Source organism: Varroa destructor, unplaced genomic scaffold (assembly GCF_002443255.2).
Source record: "Varroa destructor unplaced genomic scaffold, Vdes_3.0 BEIS01000006.1, whole genome shotgun sequence".
NCBI classification, from domain to species: domain Eukaryota; kingdom Metazoa; phylum Arthropoda; class Arachnida; order Mesostigmata; family Varroidae; genus Varroa; species Varroa destructor.
Window position 1 is genome coordinate 23,887,510 of NW_019211459.1, and position 22,585 is coordinate 23,910,094.

General features: G+C 38.8%; 1 protein-coding gene across 8 annotated transcripts; it reads left to right on the forward strand.

Moving 5' to 3' along the window:
- The first annotated feature begins 9,275 nt into the window (after positions 1 to 9,275).
- Orai (calcium release-activated calcium channel protein orai) lies at positions 9,276 to 22,427 on the forward strand. 8 transcript variants are annotated; one of them, XM_022811831.2, is made up of 6 exons: positions 9,276 to 9,810; positions 11,419 to 11,482; positions 17,847 to 17,968; positions 18,699 to 18,855; positions 19,430 to 19,591; positions 20,142 to 22,427. In XM_022811831.2, the coding sequence occupies exons 2-6, from the start codon at positions 11,455 to 11,457 to the stop codon at positions 20,327 to 20,329; spliced, it is 657 nt and encodes a 218-aa protein (XP_022667566.1). In that variant the 5' UTR covers positions 9,276 to 9,810; positions 11,419 to 11,454; the 3' UTR covers positions 20,330 to 22,427. The 8 variants fall into 8 exon arrangements, with proteins under 8 accessions (XP_022667566.1, XP_022667562.1, XP_022667561.1 ...); XM_022811827.2 differs by having other exon boundaries at positions 9,277 to 9,810; positions 17,553 to 17,968; XM_022811826.2 differs by lacking the exon at positions 11,419 to 11,482 and having other exon boundaries at positions 9,277 to 9,810; positions 17,553 to 17,968.
- The last annotated feature ends 158 nt before the right edge of the window (positions 22,428 to 22,585 follow it).

A 22,585-nucleotide genomic window follows, 5' to 3' on the forward strand; every position in this document is an offset into this window, starting at 1 on the left:
GGGCTGGCATGATACATAAATGAGTACTTCCTATTAGTCGGTTAATCTAACGAACGCTGAGCATTTAAGTGTGTCTGTTAAAATCATCGGCAAGAGTTCGGTGGCCATCTGTACGCCTTCCCGCGCGGCTCTGTGGCCCTTTTACAAGCAACATTTTCCGGCAGCATAATTATCACTTCGATCCTAAATGGCGCCTAAAAGGGTAACCCAACAAAGGTGTTTAATTGGCTTTCAACGCAATGGGCACGGATCTTTTGTTCCGGAATAAACTCGTTAATCGATTGGTTAGAAAAAAAAGTTTTATCTCATTCAGGGATACCTTGAAACCTGACTCATTTATAGCTTCGGTTTCGGTCGCTTCACACGTTTAGTTCGCTTTCGATGAGTTTTTTTTTTTATGTGAGTCAGCTAAGTACGTTTGCTTAAGCGGGGGATTTTAGCAGTATCGCTTGATATATCCGATCCTAATAACGGTTTCCAAACACAGAAGATTATTGCTGCGACAGTAATGTACCCTTAATTCTTGTCGTTACGTAAAATTACGAATACATTTTTGTTGCCGAGAATCACAAGTATGTCATGTAATGAACAATTCGCAACCGAAAGACGTTCGTTTGGGAAGAGAACTTTTCAGCGCAACAAGATTAAGGGGCAGCTTTTCTCGTTTCTCCATTTTATGTGACGTTGTGATATTTGTTATAACACCTACCATTGTGATGCGTAAATAGCCATCGTAGGCGATAATTACAACTGAGCAAATTTAGAGTAAAAATCACAAAAAAAAAAAAACTATTTCAATGATTGAAAAAAGTCAAGTAAATTGTTATAAAAGCATAATTGACTCGCCATTATTTTCTATGGACTATCTCTGCTAACGTGCCACTTAGCATTTTTAGACAAATATTGGACGCAACCTGCAACAGGTACGAGTACTGGTAAGTCGAGCAGGTACGACTCCAGTGGCCACGCTTCAGGCCGCAAAAGAGTCATAGTTGGTCCCTCCAATGGTGCATAAATAAAACATAATTTGTGTAAACAAAGCAAATTATTATTATATCGATGAATAAATGGTGTAAGCATCACCATAGGCCATATACAGGGTGAAGGTCAGAAAACGTATCTTTTGCTTGTTTTGTTTGAACGTAGGCCGACACTGAATATTTCAGGCTATTTCAGGTGCAAAATATTAACTATTCATACGTTTTCCGAATCTCTAGTTTCCATAAAGTGGATTTGATCCGTAAAGATTTAAGCAAATCCAAGGCGAACACCTTCGCATTATCTTTAAATTGCCATCATCGCGTCAGCTATCGAACACATCGACATGTCCATGTGACTACTGATAAACAGGGGGCGAGGGGCCGCAGTTGTTTTTGTCAGAAGGTGCGAATACTCAGCACAATTGTTAATGATGATGATTATGATTTTCATTATGATCACTATCATCATGTTGAGATAGCATCATCGCATTCTAGTACGATTAATCGTTTCCGGCAGATCGTGCCGTCTCTACAGCGGCTAGAGGTTCTCGCGTAAAACATCCCGCCTCTTCGATTCATCTCTGTTGGACAGCGCTGATCAAGCAACAAATCCTGCGGCACTGGCTGTGTCGAACTGGCAGGCCGTTCAAAACGAACGGCCTGCCAGTTCCGAACGGTGGAGCGCTCTCAGTAGCGATAAGTCGGGCGCACGGTCCCCCACCCACCCCCTTCGCCCCGACCGCGCCAACGGAAGAGGATCTTTCTGGCGTCGAGTGTCATGTATATACATGCTTATAGATTAAGGGCTGGTGCCAGCATATTTTCGTGGGGTGTGTATAAGTCAGCTTTTGAAGAAAATAAAAGTAATCGGAAATCCGTTGAAGCGGAAAACACTTGAATGTTGCCATTCGTGATACTCTTAATTGTATCAATATTGTGGGATGTAAAAATAACAACAAGACTTTAAGGAGAGAGATTCTGTTGATGATAACTTCCTTGAGCCGTAACCATGTATATGATAAGATAAAGTGATTGAACCTGAATCCGCTCGCTGTGACTGGCGTTTTCCCAGTATTATTTGGCTTTTCACAAAACAGGAAGGACTCAGAGGATCCACTCATCGATTCCAGCGCGCTGCGAATTTTGGTAAATATACGCTACTGTGAGCCATCGTGACCTGTGAATGAGGCAATAATCTGAGCTTGATTTGAATTACAATGTCGATGTTGTTATTTTTCTTATGGGTCTCTACAATAAAGTTCATTGCGAACAACTAAACGTGTGTGTGTGTGTGTGTAATATCCCATCAGAGCTTCGAGCCCTACCTGACAAGCCAATAAAGACAGTATTTAATATGCGACCGTGAAACGAATATCTTAGTTACAACGCTAAACCATCGTGCCGAGTAGCATCACACGCTAAGTATGAAACTTTTACATATGATTGAAGTTGATCAGCGAAAATTGGAACTTTACTTGCCGTGGACGGCATGTAGCTGCCAGCTTCAAGAGAAGAGCAATGATGACGATGATTGAACTTTTGAACATCTGCCTGTATGGAAGCTAGCTCAATCTTAATTTGCTAATTCATGTGAATGTTATATTAAGTATGTAATGACTATAGGCCTTATTTTTAAAGGCTCTATGACTGACTCCAGAAATTGTACTCGACCGTCTCGCCACACTTAGAAGTAAATTGTGATTAAGTGTACGATTGGGCCTCTGCAAGGAATAGCGGGGCTCATCTTTTTGGGTGCTCTGCCATGGTAACTATGATTAACAAGCATGCTGCTCTACTGATTCAAATTTCGGCGTTGGCAAAAATTACTACCAGGCAATAACAATAAGGGAAACAAGAAAGATAGGATATTATTATCTAGGTTAATAGATGCTTGAATGGTTACTGCGTCGTTTCATCGGTCTGTTGGAGAAACCCTACACAAATTTGGAAAGACTTATTCCAGCCAGGCTCCTAATGGAGGCACGTTCTTGATGCTATATCTAAAAATAGATGCCATACAATGCAATCTAAAATACATATAATGGAAAATTGCTAGTGCTAAAAAGTATTGACTGCAGTAGCAGCGGACAAACCAACCATGACTGGCTCTTCTGGTAAACAGGAGCTACCTTGCAAATGTACACCGCCGACCTTAAAATCTATGCAGAACTATTCCCTTATAAAATTAGGCTTTTCATTCAAAAAGGTTTGTGTGACGTCTCCACCCGGTATATGACCAATTCGATGGTGTTGAGGGTCCCAAAGTGTGCAGTTGTTGAAACAACAAGTTACTGCCGAAGCAGCTTTCTAGGAAGATCCAGATGTGAGGTTTAATAAGGACCGTTCCTTGGATATATAGTTTCATACTTGGGATTTCATTTGTGCAGAACATGGCTTAATATATTCGACTCCGAATAAATACATCGAGGACACGTAAGAGTTTCTTTTTGGCCAAAATGGTGCTCTTTTTTTCCTAGGAAAATTGGTAAAAAGATCATCCTGTGGAAGCGGCACTTTGCGCGGTAGCATCGCTCTTACTAACATTTGTTATTATCAGCACGGTCTACGGATATTCAAATTTTCAATGAACTTACTCAAATTCACAAACTTTGTGACTTAAACCTTGTTAGAAAAAAAATTTGGGGAGCCCTTCTCAATCTAATTCCCTGACCTTCGTTCAAGACCTGCGCTGACGACAGTATCCATCTAAGTTGTGTTATACGTTACATCTTTGCCAATAAAGAAAATGCTTTCACCATATTGTACATCGAAGCTTGCCAGATGTGGCGCGTTCCTTGTTCTGCGCTGTCGGTCCAATTAGTTTTATGAAACAGACGAGTCAGTTTAGACCTTGATAAGAGCAGGCATACTGTCACAAAAGAAGCATGCCTTGTAGCTTCTATCGTCAAGAAAGATCGATCTTCCATTTTATGTCAGAATCAATCGTAAAACATGGAGCCCATAATAATTTATGGGCTTCGATGAACCCCATTAGATGCAAATCTTCATCTAACTGAAATATTTGACACGGCGCTACGAAACAGGAATTGATATATCTACGAAGCGCTCTGAAGGTACTAAATATTTCCTTATTAATAAATTATTATTAAAATAAATTATATAACATTAAAGCATGCCATTATCCCGAATGGATGTGAGAAAAACGCTGGGGGTGTCACAGAGGTATCAGGGCGGTGTAGGCAATCACGACATGACATAATGAAGACAATGATAGCAGTGAAGTACTGCTCACTCAGATTATTATAGCAGTTTTTTTCTGTAACAGATTTCTTGTTTGATACCCACGATGTTGTCACCGGGTGCATAATACTAAGTTATAAAACCTGCAAACAACGTGGTCAGTTGGCAATTTACTGGAATGTAGCGGGTGCAGTCACCTTCAAAAGGCTATAGTTACGAACAGATACAGATACGGTTACAGGAAGCAGAAAGAGAAGGAAAAATGGTGCATGCATTTTTCAATGAATTTGAGAACTCTGTTACGATTCGGACATGTTATCATACAACAGCCATGCAGGCACAGACGATTACTCAAGCTTAACTTCGGCCTGATTGCTTAAAACAATATTTCTCAAGCTATTCGTACTGATGAGTACACACGGCGATATTATATATAAAATACACAGGTATGTGTTTGTTTTGTTAATCTGGGCTAAGCAGTGACGCAACATGTCTGGGTCGACGTGTGACTGTAATAGGTTTCCACGTTGTCCGCCTATTCTCTTTGATGGCCTATTCTCGTTATCTAAATCTAAGAACAGCCGTTTTTTGCGATTCGTTTCTCACGTCATAGCTAGCAACTAATAACTAGATCAGGCTAAATCACTTATTTTACCGAAATAAAGTCATTCCAATAGAAAATTTGCTTATCAGCACTAATAGATTTCGGCCTACTTTAGCTAGACGTTAAAAATGACTGCTGTCAAATACGGCGTGGCGGATGCTTTCGAGAAATACGTACACTTCAAAATATAGACTAGAACGAACAAAAAAATAAATAGAACGAGCACGTGTGAAGCGAGTTTTCAATTAGATTACAAGGTACAGGATAAAAGAGGGACCCGCTTATAACTTATGAATCTAAAACGGTTTTTATTAAAGAAAAGATGCCCTGGACGACTAAACGCCTGACGTCGATAATCAGGTATGAAGAAAGGCCAGCTTCGATTGACCTGATCGCTTCATATATTATCGACTTGATTTGTGTGTCGGGTCGGAAACTGTCTTCTAAGAAGAGAGTATTGCCGAAAATCTTACCGATTATGTTAGATGCTACTAAATTTCTAAACTATCTATCGAACCATGGCATCAACATGTCGAATGCGGTCAAACTGTAAGTTTTTACCTAAAAGCATCTGTGCTTTTATTTGGGCGAATTATTCAAGGTGGCTGAATCTTAGACACGCTCTCTATATGAAAATTCAACTTTAAGATGCTAAATCTGACCTGAATCTAAGGCTAGTAATGTTGCTTCCTTTAAAATCAGTAACTGAATATTTTCGAGATATCTAGCCATATCTGCAGTAAATTGTCCAACTTCAATTAAAGCACTTATGATGACCAAAGCAGTTTTAAAAGTCTGAAAAGCTTGTAGAGTTATGAATTAAAACGCTGGTGGATTACTTATTAAGGACGCGTTTACCATTTACCTACTATGTAGTATACAATATGATTGAGATCGCTCGTAGCCCGACCTTGTCTTGCTCTGCGGACCATTGAATTGACTGCATATCTGCGAAAACATCAGATCTGACTAGACCCATCCTTATCGAAAGCAAATATTAGCGTTTGTCTACATTTAAGTGGACGTTTTTTTGCTTCTATATTTATGTACCTATACCATATCATTGTCAGTATATAATAAAAATTGCTCGAGGAACTTGTGGTAGATGAAAGCTGTTATACCTAGTCGAACCTGTCGGAAGCAGATACCTTATTTACTAACAAGCAGGCGCACATTTTACGTCAAGATATACATGTATGGTCTCGTATGCCCAGAGTAGGGTCCTCTGCCCAATGTTATCCATATTTGGCTTCATGGAATGTTTGTGCTGTGAAAGCTTGCTTAATATACTAACATGCCTGTATACTAAGGAAGTTAAACAATTCGAACTGAAGCCATTACTTTTTACGTCGCAAGAAAACAACAAGGCAACGTAGCAACATTATATACAGATATTTTTTTTTTTCGAGCTGATCAAATTTAAATAATGAAATAGTTACGAGTACACGCTAATGATTCTGATCGTACCTGACAGAATTTTCGAGACGTGGTTAGACAAAACATTATAATATTCTAATGCCGAACGAATCTTCGGCGTTTGAGTGTGAGAGCTTTGCATAATATGGGAGTTAGTGGATATGGTCTGAAGGGTTTTGCAGCATCTATTGGATAGGTGCGAGATGGAAAACTTATTCAATGACGAGAGCCACGATGTCGCGAGGAAAATTACCAGATAGCTAGAAGTAGTAGTGACCACCGTAAGTATTGGTTAATGATTACGTTATGCTGTCTTTTCTGCTTTATTAATATGCTCCATGTACACGCTTAATTAAAATATATAACGTTGTATTTTTGTCGGTGTCCTTTTCTTATTAGTACACTAGTTCAATTTTATTCTTATAGAAACTTGTTCAATTCAAGAGAAATGTTTCGTCTGCTCCTATAGCATCTGAACGTAAAATGTGTATAGAGAATCCTGTTAACGCATGGTTGTAACTCTTCGAATAAAATCATCAGGCATCTGACTTACTGAAAACTAATTGTAGCGTTTATTTAGGCTAAGAAGTGTTAAAAAAAAGACTAGATTTTCCAAAGGAACTTTTGCCTCAAACGCCTACGTTTGGCGGCTACATTTGAAAAACTTCGTCATTTATATCGAACTTAATCGTCCGTAAATTGGATAATAATATCAATCACAATAACGGGATTGAATTGCTATAACGGTATTTGTTTGACGTGAACATGAAATGATGATAGCCGTGCGCAGATCATTTGAAAAGTTATGAGTTAAAAAAATGTTTGATAAGCTAGGCATGAATAATGTCTCGATAGGAGCTTTGAGTATATAACAACATTTATACGAAGACGACAAAGCCATTCATTTGATGAAATAATGAAATTTTCAGTTTAGTATATATATATATATGAAACATATCCGTTACGATTGTAGTCAGTAGGCATCGGAGGGCAGTATGGACGTTTACCCAGTATGAGCTCTACAAACTAGCGACAGGCCTCCGCAATATTGTAAAAATAATAATCGACTAATGATACAATCCCCCAGGCTTCAGTCTGTTTCACGCCCATTTTGTATTACCAAGATTCGAATGAAAATTCAGATACTAGACCTTATAAAAATTGCGCTTACGCGCTCGAAAAACCTAAAACTGCTTTATGAGTCGCCTATGCAACGCTTGTTGTTTCTGGAGGATGAAAAACCAAAAAAAAAAAATCAGAACCCGAACAAATCATTCTATATGGATATATATATATATATTTTTTGATACAAATGAGGGTTTCATGCAAGGAAGCATACGTTCTTTGTTACCGAAAATGCTTTTTTCTTTTCGAGATTCAGGTGCATACAATTTATGTAGGTACACATAGGGCTGTCTATAGAAGAAAAGGCGTTGAAACGTCTTCGGCCATCGTACAACACGTCTTCATGGTTAGAGTAAAAGAAAAAGATGCCGTACTTCGCAACTCAATTGGCAGGACTGTCTTTTCTTGTACTTCGCGCTGCCGTAGCTGGCGCCCCATTCTCACTGCGACCGCAGTTCCTTTTAAGGTTACTGTTCGTACGCGACAGTCATGTTACTGAACCCTAAACGTTTGAGTGTATATTTGTCAGTACACGACATAAGCCACTAGCTGATCCGCAAACCTACAAAGAACAACTTGAACACATGGACTATCTTAGATACAACCTATCGGTTTCATGGAGCCATTTTAGATTGGTTGTTTGAATTAAGAAATGTTCTATATAATAGAACTGTTCTATGTAGTATAGCGTGTAAGCTAAAGCGTGCTATACGTACACGCCTGTTTAATAGCTGGATACGTCGTCCCTGTTTGCTATAGTTTTTTTCGATGTTCGTCACAAGGGTTCACACACTGTTCAGGAGAATAGGGCTAGTTATAGCCGTTATTCCACATGTCGTTCCATTCATTATAGATTGATATCGTTTCGCCAATGGTATCTTTCTACCTGCCACCAGCTGCTATTATTTAGTACTTGACGTGTTCTTTTGGCAAAGCTGATTTACACGCCCCACCAAATTCAATAGTGTCAGTCAATGAAGTACAATCATTGCATTTGTTGGTTTTCTAACTAAATTATTATTAGTGTTCGTATTATAATATAAAGCTTCTGTTTGCATTCTGTAGCGTCTGGTCTCGAACCTTTTATTTAGCCTATAACGAGAACGACTATTTATGTAACTTCGTGAGTTCCGTTATCTTCACTTGAAAACGTATCCGAATCCATTATAGGATGAACTGGCACTCAGTGCAGAATGCCAAGAGTGCTGTTGTCACAGTGGCTAAGTAGAACGTGATTCTTTGCATGCTGTTACAAAAGCTATAGTGAGAAGTAAGGTTATTGTTCATCTCCTATAATGTAATATTTTCCACAATTCAACGGAGTCCACAGAACAAGCTTGTATATCGATGCAGTTGTTGCATGGGTCATCCTCCCGTCTAGGCCAGAACATAAAACATATATACCCATCGATTCAATATGTAATGCTAGATAATACGACGACTGCTTATAGATTGCTCTTTAGTAAACTATTTATCTAGAGTTTTACTTTTACTTGGGTTAGTACATAGTTTCGGCGAGGTTACAAAAATAATTAGGCACCATGATGTAGCTGAATGTATAGAGATATGACTGCAATGACTTTTTAAAATAAAATTAGACCTTTTTCTAGTACCAAACACATTGTATGTTACATTAGCTTATTCTAAACCCAATTAGGTTTGGGTGCTGACCGAGGGCAAATTAGCGCAGCTTCAGTTAGAAAAGGAAGTCAAAGGAATACGTGTTATTATATTAAAAAGCACTGTTTATAACAACTTTACTTCACTAAATTTGGCCGCTCTCAATAGCTTAGTGGCCTGCCATCTCTAGTACTGGCCGTGTGTGTTTTACACAATACATTCCATATCTAAGCATTTAAAGTGGTTTGCACCTTCTTCACGCTGTCAGCTCTGCCTACAGGGGCCCCCTTGCCACCATGCTCAGTCAGTTCAAAGCCGACGATGTTTCGCGCCAAAGCAGGCCAAAACACAGGGCAGTAGGCCTGCAACTGTTTATATAGCCTTTGTTAATCAAAGGACCCGTCCAATCCGCCTTTTTATTTGAAGTTAGCGCAGACCGAGCCGACAGCGGCTAGCAGTAATACTGCTTCCTAATTAGTTCGGTTTTTGTTTAGAATTAGTTCTTTTAGAGTTTTTGTTTAGAGTTAGGGATGCCACTACCTTGAAAAAGTATGCTGTGACTTTGTATCTACTGTTTAACTGTGGTTCACTACCTCATCTCAACGTTGTTGTTGTCAACTTATTGATACCCCAAGAGCAAATAAGAGAGGGCAACTTAGAAAAGGAGAGAGCACGGAGTTATTTATTATTCACTTCTCACTTATAATTCTCTACTGGAGCCCAAATATAACGAGAACGGGGCACTTGCAAGCTCCCTGTATACGGAACCCTTCCTCTGGCATCTGTATGTATACAATTGAGCGTTCGAACTTCGGAAAATGACTCCAACCGAAATTGATGACCACGTTCAACACAAACTTTTAGGTGAGTATGCTTAAAAGCACATTTATTGTCACTAACGTTTATGAATTTGTCAGCGGACAAAGGTAGTTTGCCGTGGCTGGCGCAAATCGAGTGGGTGACGGATGTTAAGATCAGTTAAGGCAGTCCACTTGATTTTTTTAACAATAACTTAACCGTATCACAAAAGCAAAGTGAACGACCTTATGATTGGCTTTTTAGGCTGCATTCAACGACTTTATAGATTTTTTTCAAAAGATTTTGCCTCTTGGCTACGCCATCAGAATTGACAATAAAATAGGACAAGTTAGAGGAGAGCGCCTTTGATGGTGCAGTAGACTCGATGAGTTCTATAAATCCGTGGCTTGGTCTACCTAATGAGATTTCGTGTTTTATTCTATTTTGAGCGTGTGTTTGTAGCCTTTCAAATAAAGTCAGTGTGCCGTAGAACATAATATAAACATGTAGGATAAAAGCAATACACGAGATTCCCATTCGAAAATGTTTCGCTAAAGACCAAATAAAGAACAATTTTATGAGTTATCTAACTATTGGCACTTCAGTGTGCAAATGACGAACAGGAGCACAAATGCATTTGCGTCATAGATATACCGACTTTTTTTCTGAGAGATAGAGGTATACGCTCTATATATTCGATATTAGCCATTGAGAGTGTTTACTTTTATCTCTGTAGTGTCTTATCTTGAAGGCGATAATGTTAAAATCAAAGAATGCTTCTTTGGTCCACAACTTAGTGATACAAAAAAAGTTTGACGTTGAAAGCCTCTTGGCATGAAATATGATTTTAGCTCTGGCACATAACATACATTAACGTAACGAATATAAGATGTGAATCCAATTTATTCAATTAAAAAAATAACCATGCCTTTATTACACGTTGCTGGTTGAATATACACGTCCGCAGCAAGAATTGTTTAATAATAAATAGACTAAATAGTTTGATTTGCCTTTTTCTGTAGACCTATGCCTCTAGGTCCTAATAAACAGTAATCATCTAGTACAAACTTAGCGAGGCGCACCTAGATGATACTGTTTGAACGAATATAGAATACGACTCCACTGTGTTCGGTATCGTAAATGCACATCTATTTCAGGGTTTTATACTCTCAAAACGTGAAATAAGCTGCCGAAGCTGTATCTTGTTCCGAATTTCCAAGCCGATCTATAGCTGGATAATTAGCTATAGCTCGAGAGGGTGAGGGGAGCGTATTCTTAAAACGTATACCATAATCCCTATGTAAAAGTCGTGCTTACCCCGTATTGCCACATAATTTTCCTCTCGTTGAACATTCCCTTAAATGCATGATAATTTACGATTGCGACAGGTCGTACTAAATTTGCTTAGATTAAATGTAACTAAAGAATAACAATTGACGAAGAAGCAAAATTTTTGAATTACAATATGTACAATATTTCTGCTCATATGACCTTAACGTACAGTTAATGTTACATAAACAAATTCGTTCTTTATCTCAATCTTTCTCTTAAAGGGAAATTTCAATTTCGGGTAGTATAATTTACCAATATGGAAATTTCTTCTAATCCTGACGCAATCATTGTTTCATAGTCGCGAAAAAAATCTGGACATCCGAGAAATAATTTGTTTTTCAGGTGTTGCCAGCAATTGAGTCGTGTATAGAGCACAAAATGGCAGAGACTGCGCTCTACCAGATAGGTACCGACGGCAAACCATTTTGGTCTGATCCATATTGTATATTTCCTTTGCATCTGTATAATTGGCTCTGGAAGCTTTATATTCCCTTGAATGAACGCCTTTGTTTTTATCTTATTTTTATATTTTATTCGGACTCCCATCAATTTGTTAATGCTACGACCTTTTTAATAAGTAACTCTGTTACAGCTTCACCTCGATGCGTTCCCCGAAGTTGTTTTTTGTGACAGTTAAAATCGTTTGGCATGCTTAGTAAACTAGGACAGAGGTAGTGAACTCTTTACTAACGTAGATGGGTAAATCCATAGAAATACTTGTGAAACGAAGGGCCTGTATGTAAGTTACTGCGGGACATATGAACACATATGCATAGTCTTAAGAGAAGAATACAGAGGATCTCAGAGTATTAGAAGTTTCGGATCGTACTCACTTCGTAGTATTCTAGCTATCCATAGCGAGGTTGTTGTTCAACGCGTTTGCTGCATCAGCAACAATTCAGGAGGTTCGCTTCCTGTACCGTGGCGTATGTCAAGCTTGGGTACTAACCTTTTGCTTAAAAACTAGATCAAATTATATCCTTGTTTTCGTGCAATATTTTTTGAAGGTGTTCTTACTTGACTGCCTTTTCTTTTTGTTTGACAACCTATGAAAAAATAATTAAAATTAAATTTATTATAGTATTTTACACATTTTTTTAAAACGAAAGGATTGCCTGTGGATTTTTTACAGTTACATACATCGCAGTCTGTCCGTATAAGGTATTCATGCAGTATTACGAATTGGTCAAAAAAAAGCTAATAAACCCACAAAGGAATTGTCCTTGAAACTTAAAAGTTGGGCATAATATGCTGTAAACATATAAAAAATTGTGAACTGTTGGCCTTTCTATCCGAAAAGTTACTGCATAACGACCACTTTTGCTATAGATAATACTTGTAACAGGCTTAAAAAAGGGGACCAGGTCAAAACAGTCAATCTCCAGCCGAAATTTCTTTCTCTCACATTTACTTTTTCCTTTGCTCTCTAACGCCCAAAGTCATATGGTACCATGTTACTCTTCCGTACCTGCTTTCCTTAAATGAGTAATCTAACAAAGCAGCCGAACGCTCTGGTCAACCAGGAACGCTACTCGGAATTGAAGTGCTATAGAGAGATATACGCTCGCCGACGGTTTGAGAATAACAACCGCCTCGCGTTCAGTAGCTTAACGCGCCGAACTCATTTCCGCATCACTTTTGAAAAATATGTTTTTAATAATTCTATAAGCTGCGACCAATCCGCTGCTGCGACAGATGAATTTTCTTGGCTACAATCGATCATGCATTTGACGTTCACCTGATCTACTGCGGCCGTAAACAAGTTCGGAGCTCGGCTTCTTCGTCCGTCGAGTTCGTTAGATCTTTCTACGAAGCTTTTGGAACAATTTGCTGCGACGGACAACGTCTTCTGACGTCTCTCAGTTTCAAATAGCTCTACATCATTGCTATCTCACAAATCTACTAATTGGTTTTTGCCTCATAGAACCGATTTACGATGCACTAATGCTATATCACATGTTAATGCGGGAATTTTGGAAAAAGCTACTCTGATGAAATAACTCCGTTTACGGAAGCCGGTGAGTCACCTGGTTTTTTCCGTTGTAACGTTGACCTCTCGCTGCCGACGACTCTACTTAAAATATGCTTGACAAAAAGGCAGGCAAACGATGACTAAAGGCTGACCGAAGTGAAACGGACACTAGAGTTAATTTCATGTCCGCTGGTCCCGAAGATGCAGGGTGATGCATTGTTAAGCCACACTCGTACTGCGTGCAGTTGGACTGAAAACCGCTTCAGCTCTTTGACTGACTCAATTAAATGTGAACTTAACAATTAAATAGACTAGGCACAACAGAATGTAGTGAATGCCATGACAAAGGGTGCATAAATACAGTGTACTCATGCAACGTTCTTTTTCTTTATTTATTATTAATACAATACACTCTGTGATTAAGTACTTTTATATATTTATACAGGTTGTGTCGTTGACGGACAACCAGAAACACTATGTTGATGCTTTGTGTTGAATTATGGCAATTGGCAGGGAAAGTAAGATACGACAAACTATTAGTGTTATTAGCCAAGGACCGTTAATTCATATATGCATAGTAAGTGCGAGCATGAACTTTATTTAAGCATCAATACCTTGTTTTTCGTATTTGACACACAATTAACATGTGTTGATTACGTGGTACATAGTAAAGAATCCACCGATATTAGGTTCGTACTACTTTTTCCGTAGATTGTTTTCTAAATTGGTCCTCAGTTAGCTTTCTCGTTACTTATTAAAAAATATACGCTTTATATGTTGTAAAATACAAGAGGTACAAAAGAAGTATTTCTTCAACATCTTCCTTACCTATCTTCATTTTACTCAACAAGAATATCAGCAGTTCCAAAAGTAGTCTTTAACTCGAATTTTAAATTTGGCAAGAATGTTAAAGATCTTCTGTAAACATGTGTGGCTTCTGAAAACTTCCAGGGGCACCTTATCGAGCTGGGGTGTCGCCAACGAATCTATGCCATGATGGAGTAACCACGTTAGTAAGTTCTATGTTTACTAGCCTGTTCTACGTTTTAGGGACTTTTTCACAGACCCTTTACTTAAATTTGCTAAGCTGAGATTTGTGGCTATGACCGAGAAGCCTCTTGTTGTTCTTCGTGGTTATTATGGCAGCGCAATCAGGGAAATTGGCATTAGCCGCTTAGTCCATGAAGAGTAAATGTGCTTTCCAGTCAATATAGGGGATAAAGGTCGGGGTCGATATTTCGCACTGTCCCCTATCGCAAACTATTAAAACCGCAAATTGCTAGTTTTTATGATGTGGATGTAGATGTTATGATGAGGATATTTTGGCTGCCATAGAGTAATTTTTTTGGTCATTTATGACTAAAAGCTTCGATAAAACATGCCTTTTTTATCGATTTATTATGACTAAAACCCGCACCCACAATACAAGATTTTGATCATTTGTGATAAGAAATTTGCAAACCGTCGTCATAGATATGATATATAAATAATCACGAGACGATTACATCTTTCGAAGAAGACGTTTATATTTAGCTTATAATTGGTTGACCGGCAATGATGGAAGACTTTTTGTTGTTTAGCACCTAAAATTAAACCTATCCAGTCTTTTTCACCTAAGCAGGTTTATAGTAATAGTAATTTGAGCTTATTAAAATTATAGTCACAAATGCTTGACGACACGCTGTCCGATCGAATAAAATCAAAGGTTACTAACTGGCTAGCATTCGTAGGATTAATACCTTCTGCTACAAGTTCTTCCACTGTCCATTAGCCCGTTGGTCTGCTGTGATACAGCTTCAACTGAGAGCTTATCTTAACGTTCGATGATGACGTAATGTTTATGACGATTACTAGTATTATTATTACTTAATTGTGCTTTCTCTATTAAATAACAAATGTTAGCGTCTAGTTTTTTTTTGATCGGCCAGATCTTATGGGCAGACTATTCGTTTGCGGATTTCACCTAGGCATTTCCCGCTCTATCGATGTCCCTAAGACGAATAAATGGCGTCTCGTCCTTTCTCAACTCTGTTCATTTTTGCCCGCCCTTTGCTGAGTTTCTTCAAAAACTATTGGTCATGTGATCTTATTCGGGCAGCGTTTATTTCAACAGTGTGGAAACTTGCCAAAGCAACTGCATAGACGGCGCAGTGGACAACATCAGACAACGCCATGCGTCGACAGATAAATGGCAATAACAAGCAGAAAATTGTTCGTTAGCGTTACTTTCGTCACAATAGATCTCGTTTTGTGGCGATAGATCGATATAATAGCAACACCCCCCAGTGAACGCGGATAATACGAATCATTTAGATCTATGCTAACAGTAATGCCTGGTGCCGAACCTAAACGTTCCACTAAGTGCCCTTAAATTGCATACTTTCTACAAAAGTTAGGAAAGCACGTTATTACTGCATTGTCACGAGGCCTTTCGGGTAATGCTTACCAGGACGAATTGGACTTCACGGAGTTGATATTGCTTGTTTTTAAAGCGGATTCTGGTGATGAACGACCATAAGTATAGTTAAAAATAAATTGCTAGCACTTAACAAAATTCGGACTACCATTCGTACCGTCAATATATAGCACGTAATGTGTATACACATATATTGGTATATGTACAAATGTAGATTATAGTTAAAAAAAAAGGGAACATATTTTAATACTATTTGCTTCACTCTTTTAATGAGCTCAGTGGTATTGGACTATTCTTTTCTTCTGTACTTAGCCCTTCGTATTTCCATATATTGATATGCTTATGATAGAATATTATCTTAATACATACGAGTAAACATTGGTTTACTTTTAATATATAAACTAAATATCTAGCTAGTTGTAAAATAGAGCCATTAATTATGGTACAATTTATTATATGTTAATTATAGCTGTACATTAGTCCTTCCTGGTCGTGTTCGCCATACGTCTTCAACAATAGCAACCGCTTGGTGATAACCAATGCTGAATAATACCTTTGGTGTAGTATAGGTCATTGGCTAGGCTTAAATCAGCATCCCGGATTTTTTTCAGCTAGATGTTCAATCGTCTGAATGCAATAGTGTACGACTAATAGATGTAGTTAATTCTACCGTAACTCTCGTAAACCCACGTGCCATATCGTTGTTCATGGCTATCAAAGACTTATGAATAGGACTCTTTTTATTCGTTTTCTTATTCACTGCCAATAGCGCAGAGTGAAAGTGAAGCGTGTGAAAAGGTTTTTTTCCAATATTCGATATGTCGTTGATAACCAAACACTATGCTATGCGGACTAATGAACGCTCAATGACTGCTCGCAGGACAGGCATTTTTTGTTCCTCAACTGATCCGTTCCATTCTTATCTTCAGCAGCTGGTGATGATTTGTTGGAAGACAGCACTGATGGCTGTGACACAGATGTCTCTTTTTTCTCTGCTTGCGACCGTCGTAATTATCGCCATCGGCTTGGTCTGACTCGTGTGACCTGCCGATCTTCTGTAGATCCTCCTTCCTCTTTACGAACAGCGGAGGGTTTTTCATATGTTGCGTTCTGCGTTCCCTCTTGCGGATCGGACATTCGTAACTTGCCCGTCCAGCCAGCCATCGTTGCGTAATCGCAATGGAAGCGTGAATACTGGCTGTTTGTTTGATATTTGCCTTTCTGCCTAACCATTTTCCTTCTCAGTCCATGTTATCACCTGGGCTTCAGAGAAGCAGAGTTCAACTTACCGCAGTAAATGTAACACAGAACTATGCGTTAATGCAGCAGCTAACATATCCGGTCCTTGAATAGGACAGTCTACGTGAGATAGCAGCAGACAGATCCAGTGCCACTTAGTAAGTTGTATCATCAGTGACAACTTCCAACCGCAGCTTCCACAGTGCTACGTTGCTTCCAATCGACGCTCATTTAACACAACGTTCCATTACTCCCCGCACCTATTCAACCTTGCTAGCCTATTATTTCCTGCCCTTTTCACACTTGCGATACCTGTCACTGATTTGCAGTAAAGCAGGGTACAAGCAGGAATTTCGTGACTAATCAAGGTAACAGACCATAGGCGGATTTAAAAACCTACACGGCGTTTGTGGAAAAAACTAACAAAAAAGTGCCTATCTCCACATACTCATATGGAAATTCGGGGACATCAAGTATTCTGTTCTGTGTCATATTGTCTGCAAAAGATAAACTTTAACTTGCAATGTGCTGATAAGTAACGATCACCAAGAAAAGGTTATCACTGTTATTATAATCATTTTTTTTATTCAAGTAGCTATCCTACTATGTGGTTTCGGACTGCGGGAAAAACCGTCTTGTGCGAGAAAACCCGAACGAAATTAAATCGAAAAATGCGGCTAAGGATTGAGAACGCCTCGATTATGCGGAGTTTGTCCGGGGGTGTAACTAGAACTAGTTGTACGCAAACGGATAGCCGAGAGAGCCGAAATGGCAGAAGTGGTCATTATAGAAGTAACAGACATCAACCTTTATGGCCACCTTTAGTCTCTATCGAACCTTTATTCTTAGCTTCCCAGCTTCCCGCGATATGTCGAGACATTACACCTAACATCTACCCGCCATCCAACTATTCCGTCATCCATTGTGCGTGTCCAAGTTGCTGTGGCACGAATGCTCAACCGCTATTCTCAAGTACCTACAATTCAGCACCGATCACCCGCTCAGGCTCCTCGGCCTATTCAAGTTCTCTGCATAGTAGTCGAAATGTACTCCAAGCGTCGTACCATCCTTATCCTATGGCGTACGAATCGCCATATCACTCTTCGTCAACATCATGTTCATCACATTCTCCGTTTTTCGCAGTTCGCGAGATGTCAAAGCCCGAGAATAATGTCGCGGCCCTCAACTGGCGCCGATTGCATTTGTCCCGCGCGAAGCTCAAGGCTAGTTCGAGGACGTCGGCGCTTCTCAGCGGGTTTGCTATGGTGAGCTGTTGGAAGTTATTACGTAATACATTATATGTACTGGGTGGGCCAGAAGTCTCTGGACAGTTTAAAAGGGTGCCCCTGCCACGAATGCGTTGCTTAGTTAAAGCTGCTCTGTAACGCAATAAGTCGTTTATTACCTGCTGCCTCAACAGGTCTGAAATGAGGACTCTCCAACTGTCTGTAGGTTCTTTGCAAACTGTTTCGGGACTTTTGGCTCACACTATGTATTATGTCATATTGCCTGCAGCCTAATTTTTAAGACAGCGGAAATAGAAAATTGTTTTTCTTTTGTAAACAAGCCGAACGAAAGAGAGAGTTATATTAGTCACTTACCGTAAGATAGAGGAAACTTTAGTGACCGGTATAAAAAGAAGAATACAATACGCGATGTATTTTCAGGCCAATACGGTACACGTAAAAAAATGTTCAAGTAACATCAAAGGAAGAAAAGAGCGACTGAGGGGAATATGCTTAGTGAAATTGACTGGTAATCAATAAGTCATGGAGTTAAATACTGTCTATGTCGGGATGGTTTGTTGACAAAATTTCATCGCGTTGAACTTCAAACTTGGCTTATGAAAAATATACGCGCTTTGTTCTCGTCCCAATTAATGGGTTAAACATCATTGGCTCGAGCCAATATCAGATGAGAACTAACTTTTTGATTTAAAACTTGCTGCATCATCTATATTTACTGATACGTTCACGCGTATTGTGGTTTTTTCAGGTTGCGATGGTAGAAATCAACCTGCCGCCCGGGATTCCGGAGCCGCTGTTAATCGCCTTCTGCGTTTGTACCACTTTACTTGTCTCGGTTCATATGCTCGCATTGATGATCTCAACGTGCATCTTACCAAATCTTGAGGCAGTCGCCAGCATACATGGTGCGTGCAATTATCGAAGTTAAAAATAGCACAAAATCAACTGGCTTTGATAGTCTGTATTCAGATACAGTCAGCGTTTCCAGCTGACAGACCTAAAACGGTTAGCTTAGTCATAGTGTACTGAAGAACTTAAGCATCGTCGCGTTTTTTTCTACGTGAACAAGGATCTAAATACAATCAGTAGCTTCTTACATCGATAAAGGTTTTATTTTCCGCCAAGAATATTTCAGAAACTTTTACCTGTTATAATATATAAGCTTGTCCTTGTCTTGACTTTCCTAGACAGCAAATTATCTAACCATATACGACAAGACATTGTGCATTCAGAACAATGGGTAAGTTGGCTATCACTAAATTGCGGGAAGGCTGTATGTGCAGCGCATTAAAAACAGACCTATATAGATGGTATTCTCAAACGTTTTAATATTGAATACACACGGATTCAAGCGATACGCTACGCAAACCAGTTGAACGCTCTCCCATGACCTTGAGCTGCATTTAATTATTTCACGGTCACACTTCCTCTCTCCTGTTTGAATTTTCTATCTTTATTGGCTCTGTTATCTGATTAAAGGCATAGTTGCTGTAAACGAGTCACCCCATGAAAAGATGCACTTGTACATCGAGGCTGCCTGGGGCTTCAGTACCGTTTTTGGAATCCTCCTATTTATGGCGGAAATTGCAATTATCTGCTGGGTAGTCTTCATCAAAGTTTCAATTAAGGCTGCTTTAGCTGGTAAGTAGTTGTCTTCTTATTGTTGTTACATTATACGGTATTCCACTATAATAGTCGCATGTTTACACTCAAGTCTAGGTCATATATAAATGACAAATATAGGTGACCGTTTTGGAGCATGCTTTGTGTAATATGAATGTTCGATTCGATGCAACGTCTAACGGTTTAAGCTCTGAACTCGGTGGCTATAGAACTCAACGTGGCGCAGGTGGGTCGGCCGAATTCACATTACTCTAACAAGGTCTCAAGATTAATCTCGTCTATTCATCTTTTTCGACCTTTTTTACAGCTAAAGAAAAGCGTATTGGTTCGAAAAGTATGACATTGTAACTTACGGGCAGCACAAAATAGTAAGCACGACATAGAAGCGGTCGTATTCAACTCAATGTAGATGTGTCGATCAACGCCATCATTCTACAATTGAATTGGTCACACCGACCTCAATCGAGCGTTTCAAGATATTTTTACCTATCGTTAGCTATTACATCAGACAAATATAGAAAACATATGCAATATTTAGAATATTCTGCTTCCATCGTTTTTGCTTCAGGAACGATCATCTTAATTCCCGTTGTGATGCTTTTCACCGCGTTCGCCTTACACTTCTATCGAAATCTAGTCGCGCATAAATTTGAACGAAGCGCGCAGACTGTCCAGGAGTTGGAAGATATGGTAAACCAGCTTCAGAGTGGGACGCAGCATAGTCTGGGTGGAGGCTCTCAGGTGTTACACGTTTAAACGGTGTCAAGCTATCATAAAATATGCAGTCATTTTTAGCGATAAACAAAATAAGTAAAACACAAAGCTGAACAAATATGTGAGCGTGTCAGCCCCAATGGGACCTGTGTGGTGTGCAGAGACAATAGCCCTGCAGCGTTATATCCAAGAAGAAAGTAAATATCAAGGCTTAGCAGATATGATCGTTTTAATGCCATTTTCAGCGTCAGGCGTCCATGCAATAGTAAGGACCTATATGAGGACTTGAAGGAGAAGTTGGCTAACACGAACTAATAGCTAAGAATTGAACTCGAAATGAAAGAATAAAACTTTATTACATAACGTCCTTGATGCTCGTGACCTCAGAAGTGGTTGAAACCATTAAATATATATATCGTAAGAAGAACTTTTGTCTAGTAAACCTTGCATACAGATACAAATCATGTCTTTTGGAGTGTAACCTTCACTTTAGTTGGATATAAATTTCGATTACTTTTCAAACTAAGAGGTTTATTTATCATGTAGAAATATGGTTTTTGTGTGAGCTGTTGTGTGTATTCAATTTTATTATGTGATTCACACCTATACGTGAGACACGATTGGTGTAACCCGACTGGAATTAGCTTCATGCAGAATTGCTGACAACCTAAAACGTACCATGTTTTAAGTTTACGTTACTAGCGTTATTTGAATTCTAAATGAATCAGGAGTAATACCAAAATATTTCTCTTAAGTAAACTTAAAAATATTTCAAGGATTCGTTGAATAACAAAATGTGCAGAAACTGGGCTCAAACAAATCGTGTATTTAAGATACCTGATTTATCATCACTATTATTATGGCGGTTATTGTGGTAATCATATATATATATATGACGATACGAGTTCGGCGAAGGACATTTTTTATTTTTATTCTATTTGGACATGATAGAGAAGTATTGCCGTTTTGGGGTTTTTTTGTCAAGGTATCTGTTTTCTTTAGAACTTCTTTCTCAGTCAATCGGTTGTACTACGTATGCAAGAAAAGAGTATTGTAAATACGAAATGATACACGCGGCTGTGTTGCTTATGGGTGCGTCTTTAACCGTGGATTACTAGTATAATAATGCAAGTTATATTGGGGAAGCCTGCAAAGCTGTCATTTATCAAAAATGACTTACAAATACACTTGTTATTGCAGACCTGAAACTTTTAACAGCTTTTTCTCTTAAACGTAAGGTACCTGGCTACTCGAATTAGCTCGTCTTTTACTACTAACAAGAGTAATGTGGTCATGTAATTTCATGTGCTGATGATTTCGTGCCATAGTAAAGTACCTCTATTGAAAGGTCCTTTTTTAGAATGACGTTCCACTCACTGCTGTAGATGTTTTGCATGTAGAAGCGTTTTTTTTTTGTGTAAATTGCTGACCTCAAACATTCACTGATTAACAGCACAATTATCGATCTTATTTTTGAAATGTGGGAAGTGCCTGTCTTTTCTTTGATTGTTATTCAATTTAACAGGTAGGGGCACATACTTCGTCCTCGTTCACAGTTTTTCAATAGTAATAATTTAACCCACGGGTTCGCTGAGGGCAACTAGAGATACCCAAAACCTAGTTAAAAGAACTTAGATCGAGTATATAGGGCCGAGATAATTCGCTATCGCTTCATGCAGTTACAAAAGCAACGATAATCCCTCCCAGTGGGTCACTACAGTGGCCCTTAGTCAAAATATGCTTGTTGTTACCATAACTATAATACTCTATTTTAGTCGGTATGTAAATTAAATCGGCTCAATTAAAGTGGACCTTTGTCTAAGGACAAAAATATCATCACTGTGCGTTTGGTAAATTATAGTTAAACAGATGTTTTGTAAATAGATGTTGGACCTAAACTCGACGCGGAACTGAGCAACGGCTTCTTAAAACAAGTTGCTAGTGGCCAAATTCAATGCAAAATTTTGAACGTAACGTACATAACAGAATAGAGAAAAATAAACAGGCCGTATATCAATCTTACGAGAAAGCTTGCTACACTCTGTTATGAGCGAACGAAATAGTTGTACAAAGACATGTGAATTCCACTACAGGTAATAATAACTATAATAATAAACGTATTTGTATTTGAAGGTATTTACTTTGCGCGGCTTTTTTATTTTATAGCGGGCTATTTAGCATAAATACGAGATGTACTTAGATATATTATTACGTATGGGCAATCTTTACGGGTAAGCCTCCATATTTATACAACTAGAATCAACTAATACCGCAATACAGTATAATATGCGATTGATA

Coding starts and splice junctions, on each gene's coding strand:
- Orai (XM_086992456.1), top strand. CDS start 17,309: ATGTGGTTTCGGACTGCGGGAAAAACCGTCTTGTGCGAGAAAACCCGA. Junction 17,969..18,698: donor TTCTCAGCGGGTTTGCTATG/GTGAGCTGTTGG, acceptor TGGTTTTTTCAG/GTTGCGATGGTAGAAATCAA. Junction 19,592..20,141: donor AATTAAGGCTGCTTTAGCTG/GTAAGTAGTTGT, acceptor TTTTTGCTTCAG/GAACGATCATCTTAATTCCC.